Below are 15941 nucleotides of genomic sequence, written 5' to 3' on the forward strand. Positions count from 1 at the left end.
TAGAAAAAACAGCAATATGTACTTACTCTGTCCGTATGTCTATATCATGATCACAGTTGTGACACATGGCACTGAATCGAGACACAAAAAAGTCATAGCGTCTGTGGTACGAAGGTGTATCCTCTTCAATATTTGCAAATTTGACAAACTAGGAAAGAAAAAAGAAAATCGACAAGTATTTACTATTCTGTAAATTTAACACAAATGAAACTATTTCTCAACGTACGAGTCAATGACACAGGCAACAGGGTCAGTGAAATATTCTTAAATGAAGAGACATCAAACCATTTTATGTTATGTGCTAGGTCAACTTTAGACATTTCTTGTGAAAGAAGGCTCTGTAATGGCTTAAGTGTCATCTAATACAAGCATATATTATGTCACTGGCTCTTGCATTTGTGTAGTCTGGCTTTCCTATTAGTGCTCTATGTGGACCATTTCAACATCTGCATGTGCATCTTTCTGTCATCTATTCATGTATGCTTATCTTTTCAGCCCCAGCACATGAAATCCCATCCCCTGCATGTGGACCCTTTCAATGTTAGCAGACCTTTAAAGTGGTCTGGTAGCCGACGATGAAGTTTACATCATCGGCTCCTGTATGTATGTACCCTATCATAAGCACAGATGCAAACACCACATAAATAGACTCACTGTAGAGGTAAAATTCAGGCAAAGGTTCTGTCTCAGGTCACAGCCGTCCTTTGAGAACTCTTTGGACCACACTGGAACAGAGTGGGGTGGTTTTGGTCCCACCTCTGCTCACAACGTCTAGACAGGGGCTGTGAATACACTGTCTACAACTGCAGATCTGGTTTGGAATATTTATTTTTTCAAATGCCCTACACAGGGTGCTCTCCAAACACAACTTCGTGCAGAGGGGTGCTTCCTGCAGCAGGTAGCAGTAGGCGGTCTCCAATATGGCACACCCATAAAAAAGCACAAAAAGTTGTGCAGTTGCTGCACCTTGCTGTCATCTGCCCAATGGAAGGCGTACACAGTGACAGACAGGCCTCACCTCTCACAACAGAGACTGTAGTCCCAACCTTCCCTCTACCACCACCAAACGGCAGTGCTCAGGAAACTAATCAGCAGCTTCTTTCTGACAAAAGGCCTCCTGGAAATTCTAAAGGTAACTCTCTCTCCTACTTCTTCACTTAAGACTCTGGATATCGCTCCTCCAGCTTCATGCAATATGCATTAACTTCCTGGGAGCCCAGTTCTCAGCACCCCTCTAGTGCCATGTCTCACCAGCCGCAAAATGGATCCCTCTGGCCTCTATGAATCCGGCTCACAAACACAGAGTTTATGACCACCCATGTGGTACTCGTACTACACATGCGTTTGAAATAGACACTGTATGCACGCGAAACAATCCAGGCATACCCATAATTTTGGAACTTTACACTGGTGGGCCATAGGTCTCACACTCACTGACATAAATAAGAAGGTCTGGTCCCACTACTGATCTCTTCTAAAAGCATAGGTTGTTGCAACCACCACTTTTTTTTTTTAAACTTATTTTTATTGCCATTTTCATATTTCATACATTGTACACCATTCATATTCTTCAAGTGGTCGTATCCGATCATACATCCTGCAATGGTACTTAACAACTGTACTGATTGATGATTCGTCACCAGGAAGCATAAACAATGCATACAGATATCGTGACGTTCATATCCTGCGATCTCGGGTTCCATATATGGCAAAGGAACTGGGGTTTAACATAGGCATAAACTAGGGAATGGATATGGAAGAATATGTCCAATTACACTAGTGAGGGAATGTAGCGTCGTGATGGTGAGGCACCTCTGATACTCATGTTTGCCTATCCTAGTCGGTGCGACCGAGAATCGTAATAGTGTGCCTGAAGCTAGGGCTTGTCAAGAGCTCGCGTGGTTGGGAGTCTACGGAATCAGGTGGGCAGGGCCTGTAACTGTGTACTCTGGATTAGTTGTGTAGATGCGTCGTCTGGTGGGTCCGCCCCCGGGGAGAGTTGCCCAAACTGGTACAATAACATGGCCCATTCCATTGATATAGGATGCTTGCGGGTCCCTTTCACCTCCTCCTCCCGTAGTGTCTCCTCCTCCGCCGCCGCCCATTTGTGCGTAGCTCCCACCCACGCCGCCACCGGAGGACCGGTGGGGGAACGCCAATGCATGGCTATGCTGCGTGCACCGCTAAGGAGAGGAAGCGAGTCTGCACCTTGTGCTGCTTACTTACGCGAAAGATGCCTATGGCACTGGCCTCCCAAGTGTTCATGCAAGTTAGCCCAGTGAGGGTACCCAAAGCAGTGTGAATGTGGTGCCAGAAGATTTGAATGACGGAGCAGCTCCAAAACATATGCCGGAAGTCTGCATTTTGCTCATGACATCTGGGGCATAGGAACTGAGTGTCAGGGTAGAATCGTTGGAGGCGTGCAGGTGTTAAGATAGGCCCTGTGTAGGATGTAATGTTGGATGTTTTTAAAACGTGCGTTTCTGGAGACCTTCTTAGGGTATCTCAAAGCTCTCTCCCACTCCCCCTCATGGAGCACCCGCCCGATCTCCGCCTCCCAGGTGGCCCGGAGGGTCTCCAATGGTTTATTAGTCAATTCTCGTATGGCTTTATAAAGCCATGTAGTTAGATGGCGTCCTGCTCCCATGTGTAGGATCGTGTGGAGCACTGGGTGTGTGTGTGGTTCCCCTTTACTTAGGTCCTGATGCGGTCGGTAGCTATCTAGGAGTTGGCGGTGAAGCAGGAATTGTCCTGGGGGGAGCTCGTACTCCTCCACCAAACTAAGGAACGGTCTTAGTTGCCCGTCCTCGAAAAGGGACGCCGCCTCCGTTAAGCCACATCTCGTCCATGTGCGAAGCGCGCTATTTGTGTAGTAGTGTTCCCGATTGGGCCATCCTACCAGAGTGAGTAGAGGGGAGTACAACGGGGTCCCCGGGGACATGCGGTGTATCCGCAACATGCACTTACGCGCGACCAACACCTGTAAAGGGTACGTGGGCTTTGGGTGTGTGCCAGGGAGGAGCAAGCGACGGATCTCCGGCACCGATACCTGTCCTGCGATGGTATGAGTTTCCACATTATACCTGTCTGCTGTCCAATGAGACAGCCATTGCAGTTGTGCTGCCAAGAAGTAGGCTTCGAATGATGGGGCTCCCAAGCCACCCTGCGTGGTGGGCAGTTGTAGTTTTGTCAGGGCTATTCTGTGTCTGGCGGACCCCCAAATGAGCGCACTAAGAAGGTAGTCTAGGTCCCGGAAAAAGGTTCTGGGCGGGATTACGGGCAGGTTGGTAAAGAAATACAGCAATCTCGGAACATGATCATTTTGGCCAACGCCACTCTCCCAATTGGAGCCAATGGAAGGCTCTTCCAAAATCCGATCGTAGCCCTAATACTCGCCAGTGCCCTGCAATGGTTACCCTCGAACATATCTGTGGAGGAGTGGTAGAGACGAATACCAAGGTATCGGGGGGCCTCCGCGCTCCAAGGCACTCGCTGAGCTCCTATGTGGACCTCCTGCGGAGGGAGTTCCGGATGCAGCGGATAAATTGTGGATTTATCCCAATTCACCCGTAGTCCCGAGGCCGCAGTAAATTCCTTCAAAGTTTCCCAGAGGGGTGTCAGATCGTCCGTAATGTCCCGCACATAGATCAGAAGGTAATCCGCGTATAAGGAAACACTATGCACCGTGCCTGCTATCGGGATGCCCCAGCTCTCCCCTTCCCGCCGGAGTCGTATGGCCAGAGGCTCCACCGCCAGGGCAAAAAGCAGAGGGGACAGCGGGCAGCCCTGTCGCGTGCCCCTCTGAACCGCAAACTCCGTCGATATGTATCGGCCTAGGCGCACCCGCGAGGTCAGTCCGGTGTACAGTAAGCGCGTATAGGCTAGGAGGGTGGGCCCAATGCCTACTCGCTGCAGCACCGAGAACAGAAACTGCCATGTGAGGGAATCGAAGGCCTTCTCAAGATCTAAGATGAGACAGGCCGCTCGAGGGTATATCCCCCGTACCTGAATGTGGAAGACTCGACGTATGTTCTGGGACGTACATCTGCCGGGTATAAATCCGCACTGATGCGGGTGAACCAGAGAGCGTATAATGTGGACATATTTATCCGCCAATGTCTTCCCGAAGAGTTTGCAATCGGCTGACAATAGCGATATTGGACGGTAGGAGGCCATTCGCTGTGGGTCTCTATGTGGTTTCAGGAACGTCACGATTACGGATTCTCGCATGGATTTCGGCAGTTCTCCCTTCTTCAGTGCCGCCGCAAACACCTCCACTAATCGAGGGACTAGGTGCACCGAAAATGTCGTGTAATATTCTAGGGGGAACCCATCCAGCCCCGGAGCCTTATTTCGGGCCAGGGCACGCAGGGCCCGTGTCACATCCGCCGAGGCTATTACGGCGTCTAAGGCCTCCTTTTCTGTCCTCGTGATTGTTGGGAGAGGTAAAGGATCGAGAAAGCGATCCACTACCTCTTGCGGGGTAGAGGTGGGGTCGCTATATGTCTCGGCATAGAAGTCGCGGAAAGCCCCCAGGATCTCCGCTTGGGAACGCACTAACACCCCCCCAGGGTCCAGTATCTCGGTGATGGGCTTGACTTCCGTGTCTTGCCTGGCCAACCACGCCAGTAGAGTGCCCGTCTTGTCCCTCTCTCTATGCATCCGTGTAGCATATGATCGGAAGTTGTACCTTCGCAGATCCGCGGAGGCCGTTTGATAGGCCGTTTTTGCTTCGGCTATACGCCGCGTCTCTTCTTCGGACGTAGCGTCCCGTTTGGTGAGGGTCGCCAGGCGGTGTTCCGCGGTGGTGAGGGCCTGTTCTAGTACGCGCTTAACACCCGTTATTTGCTTCAAGCACTCTCCCCGGGCCACCACCTTAAACGCATCCCATTCCACTAACCTAGATGATGCTGTCCCTGAATTGCGTGTGAAATAGTCTTGGATGCTACCTTCCTGATCGTGACGAAAGATCTGGTCTGATAGACAGTCCCGCGGTAAGCGCCACGTGGGGACCGGTGGGTGTGGGGGCCGCCAGTGTAACTGGAGAATGTGAGCATCATGATCGGATATGACCCTGCCCAGGTAGTCTGTGTGGGTGATCTTGGGCAAGATAGTCGTCGTGCATAAGAAGCGGTCAAGTCGGACGCGCAAGTTATGTGGGATGGAATGAAAGGAATACAAGCGGACCAGGGGGTGGCGCATCCGCCAGGCATCAGTGAGTGACCAATGCGAAATCCAAGCCCGGAATCTATCAGTTTGCTTATGCGCCGGGGAATGCAGTGGAGGCGGGTGCGACCGGTCAAGGTTCAAGTCAAGTGAGCAATTATAGTCTCCTCCCAGGACCCAGGGCATAGAAGCAAATGGGGCAAGGACCCCTGTGAGATGGTCCCAAAACTTGTCTTGGTCAACATTAGGGGCGTAAATGCTACCAAGAAGTACTACCTGTCCGTCTAGCAGACCCTCCAGTAGCGCATATCTACCTTCTTTGTCGACTACTCTCTGAAGCTGCTGGAAGGGAGTTCCCGGTCGCACCCAGACCAGCGCCCCGCGTGCATACGCAGAATAGGTTGTGGCACACATGAGACCCCTCCATTTCAATTGCAGTTTCCCGACCTCCTTTGCAATGAGATGCGTCTCTTGTAAATAGACTATCGGGGTGCTGTGACGCTTTGCGTAGGAATACACCGCATATCGTTTGCGTGGAGTGTGAAGCCCCCTAACATTCAGGGTGAGGATGGTAACATCAGTGTGTGGCGTATGATGCGTCATGTTCTGTGTCTGCTCGCCAAGCGCAGGGACTACGCCTATTGAGGTGCGCATAACTCGGTCGCTCCGGTTGGCTATGGGTGTCTGTATCCCCCGACGCCGCATAAGCATAAGTGGGAGATGGCTGGATCTGTTTCATTCCATTTGGGGGGTGGGAAAAGTGTTCAACTGGGGTATACAACTGAACAAATGGGGTCGGGGAACATCCCCAATGCCTAGGACCCATCATCAAGGACGATGCGTCCAAACCTGTTTACCCAATTAAGGGGGATGCAACAATATAAGAAGGGGGCGGCGGTGCATGCGTACTGGGCCAGAAACGAATCGGGCCATTAGTAGGAAAAATGGACGTTGCACCTGCTATAGCAGGCTACGAGGTTGGGGCCGGAGTTCAATAGGTGGGGAAGAAAGTACATTTGGCTCAATGGTAGTTCCAAGAGTCCCCTCTTATGTTGCACGGGAGCCAGATTGTTCATCTAGAATGAGGTCCGCCGTCTGCGGAGTGACCACGGGGGGCGTCACGGAGTCCTCCCCCGTCCCTGTTCCATCACTGTCATTCTCCTCCTCCGAGGTAAAGATATGCGGTGGCCGATCAATGTCATCCGGTAGGGGAGATGCCTGCAGGTCGATCACCGCTTGCAATGCCTCCCTCCGTTCTTTCACAATTTGCTCGAGGTCAGGAGAGTCCTGGGTGCGTGCACGAGCTCTGCCACTCACGCCCTCGCGTGGGCGCCGTTGCGATCGTTTTCCGGATCGTGGAGGCTTAGGATGCGGGTCTCTTGCGATCTCCGCCCTAGATTGTCGTGTGCAGTGCTGGTCCGCCCAATCTTGAGCTTCCGTGGCGTTCGTGAAAAACACAGTAGAGTCGGCGTAGACCACCCTGAGACGGGCCGGGAAAAGCAAGGAGTATTGGATATTGTTCTCGCGCAGCCGTCTTTTTACATTCAGAAAGGAGGCCCGTTGTTGTTGACCTGCCCGTGCATAGTCGGGGAACACCATAACACGCTGGTTGTCGACCCGCAGGGTGCCCGCCACTCGTGCCGCGCGTAGCACCGCATCTCTGTCTCGGAAGTGGAGGAACTTTGCTAGCAGCGGCCTCGGGGGCGCCCCTGGGGGCGGTCTGCGGGCCGGGACCCTGTGGGCTCGTTCCATAGAGAAGAATGCGGAGCGATCCTTATCCGGAGTGAAGGATTTCACCCAAGTCTCTAAGTATTGCAGGGGGTCTGTGCCTTCTATTCCTTCAGGTAGCCCTATTACGCGAATGTTGCAGCGTCTTGAGCGCCCTTCTAAATCGTCCGCCCGCTCCTCCATGATGGTTAGGCGATGTAGCACCTCCTGGAGAGTCTGCTGGTGTTTATCGAGCGTTGGCTGTATGTCTCCCATCTTCTTCTCTCCGTCCTTCACTCTATCCACCAGCTTCCGATGGTCGTCACGGATAAGGCTGATGTCCGTCGCTAGCGTCCCAAGCCGCTCCTCCATTGAGACTCTGGAGTGTTCTATGGCGGCCAGAACCTGGTCCAGCTTGACGGAAACCGAGGAGTCAGGCGGCGGCTCCACCGCGCCCACCCATGTCCGGGCCCTGGGCATCTTCTCTGGGGCCGTCTCGGGAACCGACGTCTGTTGGGTCCCCCGGGACTTCCCCATGGTTGCGGTCGGGGTACGTCTGCTGGGGGACACGGGCTCCCTCTCTTCCCGAGGAGGCAGGGGGGTTTGTCTCGACGCCGGTCTCGCTCTCACCAATGATTTGTGTCCCCACCGGGGCTCCTCGTACTCCGCCACAGGCCTCCTCAGCTCCACGTGATCCTCCGCGCCCGTCTGCTGGGGGACGCGGGCTCCCTCTCTTCCCGAGGAGGCAGGGAGGTTCGTCTCGTCGCCGATCTCGCTCTCACCAAGGATTTGTGTCCCCACCGGGGCTCCTCGTACTCCGCCACCGGCCGCCTCAGCTCCACGAGATCCTCCGCTATCCTGCCCCCGTCTGTGCGCCACGAGGAGGCCGCCGTCCGTCGACCCCGGGGACCGTTATTCAAAGCATATGGGAGGTGTCGTCTCGCCTCGTGCCTTCTCTCGAAGCGGGCCCCCGCAGGATACTCCACCGCTCGGTACTCTTCAATAGATCCCCAGGATGGCCATTCTCATTGGCAATGTCCGAATTCTGGGTGCCTTCCAGGTGTATGCCTCCCTGCAGGGTGGGGCGTCCCGGGTATGAATGGAGGCCGCTCTCCCCTAATATCGGTGTCCCCTGCTCTCAGTTACGGGCTCCAGACCTTAATGTGGTAATGTCCCGTCGGGCGCCATCTTAGGGTCAGGCGTCCCGACCCTGCCTCCAGACCCACCAGGGCTCCCTCCGTAGCTCCGCACTCACCGCGGGTGTCGCAGCCTCCAGGCGCCCCCAGGGAATGCGTCGTCTCTTGTCTGGTGTGCCTCGTCCTCTCAGCCGCGGGGCTGATTGCTGCGTGGGACGTGCGCTGCAGGCGTCATGGCCGCCCTCTCTCTTCGCGCCAGGGCAGGTAAGGGGACACTCACCCTCTCAACCTGCCTCCGGAGCTCCACCACCCATCAGCGGCATTCAGGCACCGGTCTAGGCTCAGTGGGGGTTCACACGGTAGTGTTGCCGGCTGTACCGCGTTCCAGCAGTCCTCCGGGCACTCGATCGCGGACCTCAGGGACCGCTCGCCGCCATCTTGCGATCCCAAGTCCCGGTCCGGAGCTGTACTTCGCCACCACTCCGCTTCTCCCCTTCAGCGCTTCACCTCCTCGGAGCAGCAGATGCCCGGGTCACTCCGACGCCCAGGGATGCGTTTTCCGTGGGGTGCAACGTCTGGAATTGACCACTTGTCCGGCCCGATCGTGGAGCCCTAGCAAGATGCAGCCGCCATGGTAGCCGGCTTGGCCACGCCCCCCGTTGCAACCACCACTTTATGCGCTATGGCAGGAAAAGTTGTCTACTGCCCACGAGAGCACAGTGCACTTCTCCAGATCACAGAATGGGTCCAGGACTCCATGTAGTGAGGGTCAGGTCTAGGTTTCTGTGCACACGCAAGATTGGCATGATGCCAGGGACAAAATAAAGGTTAGGATACCAGTTGTACATGCTTTTAGAATCTCGGGCAGGAGAACAATCCCATAATAAGCCATTCAGAGGATATTCCAGGCTGAACAGCAACAAAAGAGTGGGCGTGTTCTGACACAAGAAGAGAGGTTTCCAACTTGAACTTGTACATATGTTCCGTAAGACTTTCTCAGCCACAAAACAAATCTCAGAGCTTAAATTAAACCACACTTTTGTAAAGACATAGTGTGACAAGGGGGACAGCAAGTGAAGAACATAGTTAACAAGAAACAACTGCTATTTACTACAGCTAGCTATGAGGCAGGACAAGTGTCTACATGTTCACCACTGTAATGGTCTCTTGGTGCTCACAAAACATGTTTATTGCTACCTAACTCAACTGCGATTATTTTATCAGCATTGGAATAATTAAAAGAATGAGTCAATTAGTTGTTTTACAGTTAACAGCATGCCCCTTTTGTGGATGTATGGGATGTATTGGTTTAGAGTTCCAGCAGACCATGCACTCTCCAATGAGTCACACACTGACTGATGAAAAGTACTGTATTCGAAGTTGAAACTCTGGCAGATTATAATAAGGTCCACCCCATCAGAAGATCTGCCAAACAATCTGAATAAAGTCTCAGCAAATCCCACCCAGGTCTTTGGAATGTTAAAAGCATCCTGTACATTTGTGATATGAATGTTTGCAGGCCAGCAGCATATTTTCTTATGCCTTCTGGTAAGAATGAATCTCAGACTAAACTGATAAAAGACTAGAAAGTATGAATAACCTTCCAGTAGCAGATGGGTATCTTATCCCATAAAGAGTGTATGGTGCTAATGCTTCAAGACCTCACAGGACATTTACAGATAATTTCGTCTCCGATTCAACATCAATTTGCAATCCTGAAACATGGCACACAGCGAGTATAATCAAAGCGTAAAACCAGTCACTCTACTGTTTCAAAGTTACATCTTGACAATCTTGCCAGGAATAGGAATAGCAATAGCCTGTCCATTTAGTAATGTTTTGGTGTAGCTTTAATCTTTTTTTTATTTTGACAGTTATTTCTTACAGATAGCCACTCTCTAGTTTTATCAACCAACACAGAGGACTTGCAGTCATTAGTATATTTTAGGATATACCAGGATATGCTATGTGCCTGTGTACTAGAATGTTGCCATCTTTAGAAATACACCTTGTGCATGAGTCTGAATATGTTTAATGCCTGCAAAACATTTAGGTATCACAGAGGTTTAATAAAATAGGTAGACTAGTAAATCTGGAAGGAGTTAAGCTCTGCATTATCAAAAGTTGAGCTCCAGACATTTCTTTACTCTCCCAGTCTTTAGAATTAGACATTTTCTTTGACTTGGACGTTTGTGCATATGTGGAAGGTTAAAAGTCATTTATGGGAGGACGTGGTATGGAGAGCTTCAAGAGGGCTACAAACTAGCAAAGGGCCTGCTTGCCCAGGACGCTCCATTTAATGTTCAGTATTAAAAATACTGTTGCGGCATCAAAAGTAGAAGCCCTACAGTGGGGAGACTATTTTGATTCCTGCTGACTGCTTTCTGTCTGAGATGACTGGAGAATCATCCCAACAACTGCATTGCAATTTAGTGATTCCACACCTGCTTGTTGACCAGCTGTGATGGTGTGCCACCTGGTCAGAGCAGAAGAGGAATGGATGCCCCCCCGGAGTGGCCTAAAGAGAGCAGAAGACGGAAGTGCCCAACAGTCTGAGCTTTGGTGGGGACACCGTTGTGATTGGCCACATGGAGGCAACCCAGGGCTTGACAGCAGAGAAACCAGTGCAGCTGAATTAAGCAAGTGATTGTGACAAATAAAGCAAGGTGGCAATTCTCACTCTATTCTACTCAGGCTGCAAGCACCGCATCTCTGTCTCGGAAGTGGAGGAACTTTGCTAGCAGCGGCCTCGGGGGCGCCCCTGGGGGCGGTCTGCGGGCCGGGACCCTGTGGGCTCGTTCCATAGAGAAGAATGCGGAGCGATCCTTATCCGGAGTGAAGGATTTCACCCAAGTCTCTAAGTATTGCAGGGGGTCTGTGCCTTCTATTCCTTCAGGTAGCCCTATTACGCGAATGTTGCAGCGTCTTGAGCGCCCTTCTAAATCGTCCGCCCGCTCCTCCATGATGGTTAGGCGATGTAGCACCTCCTGGAGAGTCTGCTGGTGTTTATCGAGCGTTGGCTGTATGTCTCCCATCTTCTTCTCTCCGTCCTTCACTCTATCCACCAGCTTCCGATGGTCGTCACGGATAAGGCTGATGTCCGTCGCTAGCGTCCCGAGCCGCTCCTCCATTGAGACTCTGGAGTGTTCTATGGCGGCCAGAACCTGGTCCAGCTTGACGGAAACCGAGGAGTCAGGCGGCGGCTCCACCGCGCCCACCCATGTCCGGGCCCTGGGCATCTTCTCTGGGGCCGTCTCGGGAACCGACGTCTGTTGGGTCCCCCGGGACTTCCCCATGGTTGCGGTCGGGGTACGTCTGCTGGGGGACACGGGCTCCCTCTCTTCCCGAGGAGGCAGGGGGGTTCGTCTCGACGCCGGTCTCGCTCTCACCAATGATTTGTGTCCCCACCGGGGCTCCTCGTACTCCGCCACAGGCCTCCTCAGCTCCACGTGATCCTCCGCGCCCGTCTGCTGGGGGACGCGGGCTCCCTCTCTTCCCGAGGAGGCAGGGAGGTTCGTCTCGTCGCCGATCTCGCTCTCACCAAGGATTTGTGTCCCCACCGGGGCTCCTCGTACTCCGCCACCGGCCGCCTCAGCTCCACGAGATCCTCCGCTATCCTGCCCCCGTCTGTGCGCCACGAGGAGGCCGCCGTCCGTCGACCCCGGGGACCGTTATTCAAAGCATATGGGAGGTGTCGTCTCGCCTCGTGCCTTCTCTCGAAGCGGGCCCCCGCAGGATACTCCACCGCTCGGTACTCTTCAATAGATCCCCAGGATGGCCATTCTCATTGGCAATGTCCGAATTCTGGGTGCCTTCCAGGTGTATGCCTCCCTGCAGGGTGGGGCGTCCCGGGTATGAATGGAGGCCGCTCTCCCCTAATATCGGTGTCCCCTGCTCTCAGTTACGGGCTCCAGGCCTTAATGTGGTAATGTCCCGTCGGGCGCCATCTTAGGGTCAGGCGTCCCGACCCTGCCTCCAGACCCACCAGGGCTCCCTCCGTAGCTCCGCACTCACCGCGGGTGTCGCAGCCTCCAGGCGCCCCCAGGGAATGCGTCGTCTCTTGTCTGGTGTGCCTCGTCCTCTCAGCCGCGGGGCTGATTGCTGCGTGGGACGTGCGCTGCAGGCGTCATGGCCGCCCTCTCTCTTCGCGCCAGGGCAGGTAAGGGGACACTCACGCTCTCAACCTGCCTCCGGAGCTCCACCACCCATCAGCGGCATTCAGGCACCGGTCTAGGCTCAGTGGGGGTTCACACGGTAGTGTTGCCGGCTGTACCGCGTTCCAGCAGTCCTCCGGGCACTCGATCGCGGACCTCAGGGACCGCTCGCCGCCATCTTGCGATCCCAAGTCCCGGTCCGGAGCTGTACTTCGCCACCACTCCGCTTCTCCCCTTCAGCGCTTCACCTCCTCGGAGCAGCAGATGCCCGGGTCACTCCGACGCCCAGGGATGCGTTTTCCGTGGGGTGCAACGTCTGGAATTGACCACTTGTCCGGCCCGATCGTGGAGCCCTAGCAAGATGCAGCCGCCATGGTAGCCGGCTTGGCCACGCCCCCCGTTGCAACCACCACTTTATGCGCTATGGCAGGAAAAGTTGTCTACTGCCCACGAGAGCACAGTGCACTTCTCCAGATCACAGAATGGGTCCAGGACTCCATGTAGTGAGGGTCAGGTCTAGGTTTCTGTGCACACGCAAGATTGGCATGATGCCAGGGACAAAATAAAGGTTAGGATACCAGTTGTACATGCTTTTAGAATCTCGGGCAGGAGAACAATCCCATAATAAGCCATGCAGAGGATATTCCAGGCTGAACAGCAACAAAAGAGTGGGCGTGTTCTGACACAAGAAGAGAGGTTTCCAACTTGAACTTGTACATATGTTCCGTAAGACTTTCTCAGCCACAAAACAAATCTCAGAGCTTAAATTAAACCACACTTTTGTAAAGACATAGTGTGACAAGGGGGACAGCAAGTGAAGAACATAGTTAACAAGAAACAACTGCTATTTACTACAGCTAGCTATGAGGCAGGACAAGTGTCTACATGTTCACCACTGTAATGGTCTCTTGGTGCTCACAAAACATGTTTATTGCTACCTAACTCAACTGCGATTATTTTATCAGCATTGGAATAATTAAAAGAATGAGTCAATTAGTTGTTTTACAGTTAACAGCATGCCCCTTTTGTGGATGTATGGGATGTATTGGTTTAGAGTTCCAGCAGACCATGCACTCTCCAATGAGTCACACACTGACTGATGAAAAGTACTGTATTCGAAGTTGAAACTCTGGCAGATTATAATAAGGTCCACCCCATCAGAAGATCTGCCAAACAATCTGAATAAAGTCTCAGCAAATCCCACCCAGGTCTTTGGAATGTTAAAAGCATCCTGTACATTTGTGATATGAATGTTTGCAGGCCAGCAGCATATTTTCTTATGCCTTCTGGTAAGAATGAATCTCAGACTAAACTGATAAAAGACTAGAAAGTATGAATAACCTTCCAGTAGCAGATGGGTATCTTATCCCATAAAGAGTGTATGGTGCTAATGCTTCAAGACCTCACAGGACATTTACAGATAATTTCGTCTCCGATTCAACATCAATTTGCAATCCTGAAACATGGCACACAGCGAGTATAATCAAAGCGTAAAACCAGTCACTCTACTGTTTCAAAGTTACATCTTGACAATCTTGCCAGGAATAGGAATAGCAATAGCCTGTCCATTTAGTAATGTTTTGGTGTAGCTTTAATCTTTTTTTTATTTTGACAGTTATTTCTTACAGATAGCCACTCTCTAGTTTTATCAACCAACACAGAGGACTTGCAGTCATTAGTATATTTTAGGATATACCAGGATATGCTATGTGCCTGTGTACTAGAATGTTGCCATCTTTAGAAATACACCTTGTGCATGAGTCTGAATATGTTTAATGCCTGCAAAACATTTAGGTATCACAGAGGTTTAATAAAATAGGTAGACTAGTAAATCTGGAAGGAGTTAAGCTCTGCATTATCAAAAGTTGAGCTCCAGACATTTCTTTACTCTCCCAGTCTTTAGAATTAGACATTTTCTTTGACTTGGACGTTTGTGCATATGTGGAAGGTTAAAAGTCATTTATGGGAGGACGTGGTATGGAGAGCTTCAAGAGGGCTACAAACTAGCAAAGGGCCTGCTTGCCCAGGACGCTCCATTTAATGTTCAGTATTAAAAATACTGTTGCGGCATCAAAAGTAGAAGCCCTACAGTGGGGAGACTATTTTGATTCCTGCTGACTGCTTTCTGTCTGAGATGACTGGAGAATCATCCCAACAACTGCATTGCAATTTAGTGATTCCACACCTGCTTGTTGACCAGCTGTGATGGTGTGCCACCTGGTCAGAGCAGAAGAGGAATGGATGCCCCCCCGGAGTGGCCTAAAGAGAGCAGAAGACGGAAGTGCCCAACAGTCTGAGCTTTGGTGGGGACACCGTTGTGATTGGCCACATGGAGGCAACCCAGGGCTTGACAGCAGAGAAACCAGTGCAGCTGAATTAAGCAAGTGATTGTGACAAATAAAGCAAGGTGGCAATTCTCACTCTATTCTACTCAGGCTGCAAGCACCGCATCTCTGTCTCGGAAGTGGAGGAACTTTGCTAGCAGCGGCCTCGGGGGCGCCCCTGGGGGCGGTCTGCGGGCCGGGACCCTGTGGGCTCGTTCCATAGAGAAGAATGCGGAGCGATCCTTATCCGGAGTGAAGGATTTCACCCAAGTCTCTAAGTATTGCAGGGGGTCTGTGCCTTCTATTCCTTCAGGTAGCCCTATTACGCGAATGTTGCAGCGTCTTGAGCGCCCTTCTAAATCGTCCGCCCGCTCCTCCATGATGGTTAGGCGATGTAGCACCTCCTGGAGAGTCTGCTGGTGTTTATCGAGCGTTGGCTGTATGTCTCCCATCTTCTTCTCTCCGTCCTTCACTCTATCCACCAGCTTCCGATGGTCGTCACGGATAAGGCTGATGTCCGTCGCTAGCGTCCCGAGCCGCTCCTCCATTGAGACTCTGGAGTGTTCTATGGCGGCCAGAACCTGGTCCAGCTTGACGGAAACCGAGGAGTCAGGCGGCGGCTCCACCGCGCCCACCCATGTCCGGGCCCTGGGCATCTTCTCTGGGGCCGTCTCGGGAACCGACGTCTGTTGGGTCCCCCGGGACTTCCCCATGGTTGCGGTCGGGGTACGTCTGCTGGGGGACACGGGCTCCCTCTCTTCCCGAGGAGGCAGGGGGGTTCGTCTCGACGCCGGTCTCGCTCTCACCAATGATTTGTGTCCCCACCGGGGCTCCTCGTACTCCGCCACAGGCCTCCTCAGCTCCACGTGATCCTCCGCGCCCGTCTGCTGGGGGACGCGGGCTCCCTCTCTTCCCGAGGAGGCAGGGAGGTTCGTCTCGTCGCCGATCTCGCTCTCACCAAGGATTTGTGTCCCCACCGGGGCTCCTCGTACTCCGCCACCGGCCGCCTCAGCTCCACGAGATCCTCCGCTATCCTGCCCCCGTCTGTGCGCCACGAGGAGGCCGCCGTCCGTCGACCCCGGGGACCGTTATTCAAAGCATATGGGAGGTGTCGTCTCGCCTCGTGCCTTCTCTCGAAGCGGGCCCCCGCAGGATACTCCACCGCTCGGTACTCTTCAATAGATCCCCAGGATGGCCATTCTCATTGGCAATGTCCGAATTCTGGGTGCCTTCCAGGTGTATGCCTCCCTGCAGGGTGGGGCGTCCCGGGTATGAATGGAGGCCGCTCTCCCCTAATATCGGTGTCCCCTGCTCTCAGTTACGGGCTCCAGGCCTTAATGTGGTAATGTCCCGTCGGGCGCCATCTTAGGGTCAGGCGTCCCGACCCTGCCTCCAGACCCACCAGGGCTCCCTCCGTAGCTCCGCACTCACCGCGGGTGTCGCAGCCTCCAGGC

The 15941-nt window shown here is 53.0% G+C and overlaps 1 protein-coding gene across 3 annotated transcripts in view; it reads right to left on the reverse strand.

The window, feature by feature from the left end:
• EFR3A (EFR3 homolog A) overlaps positions 1-15941 on the reverse strand; it is a 1080015-nt gene that overhangs the window by 586521 nt on the left and 477553 nt on the right. For all 3 annotated transcript variants that reach the window (XM_085604916.1, XM_085604915.1, XM_085604914.1), the window contains one exon: positions 27-148. In XM_085604916.1, the coding sequence (XP_085461042.1) occupies positions 27-148 (122 nt within the window). The remainder of the gene's footprint in view (positions 1-26; positions 149-15941) is intronic.

Source organism: Triturus cristatus, chromosome 5_1, assembly GCF_964204655.1.
Source record: "Triturus cristatus chromosome 5_1, aTriCri1.1, whole genome shotgun sequence".
Taxonomy (NCBI): domain Eukaryota; kingdom Metazoa; phylum Chordata; class Amphibia; order Caudata; family Salamandridae; genus Triturus; species Triturus cristatus.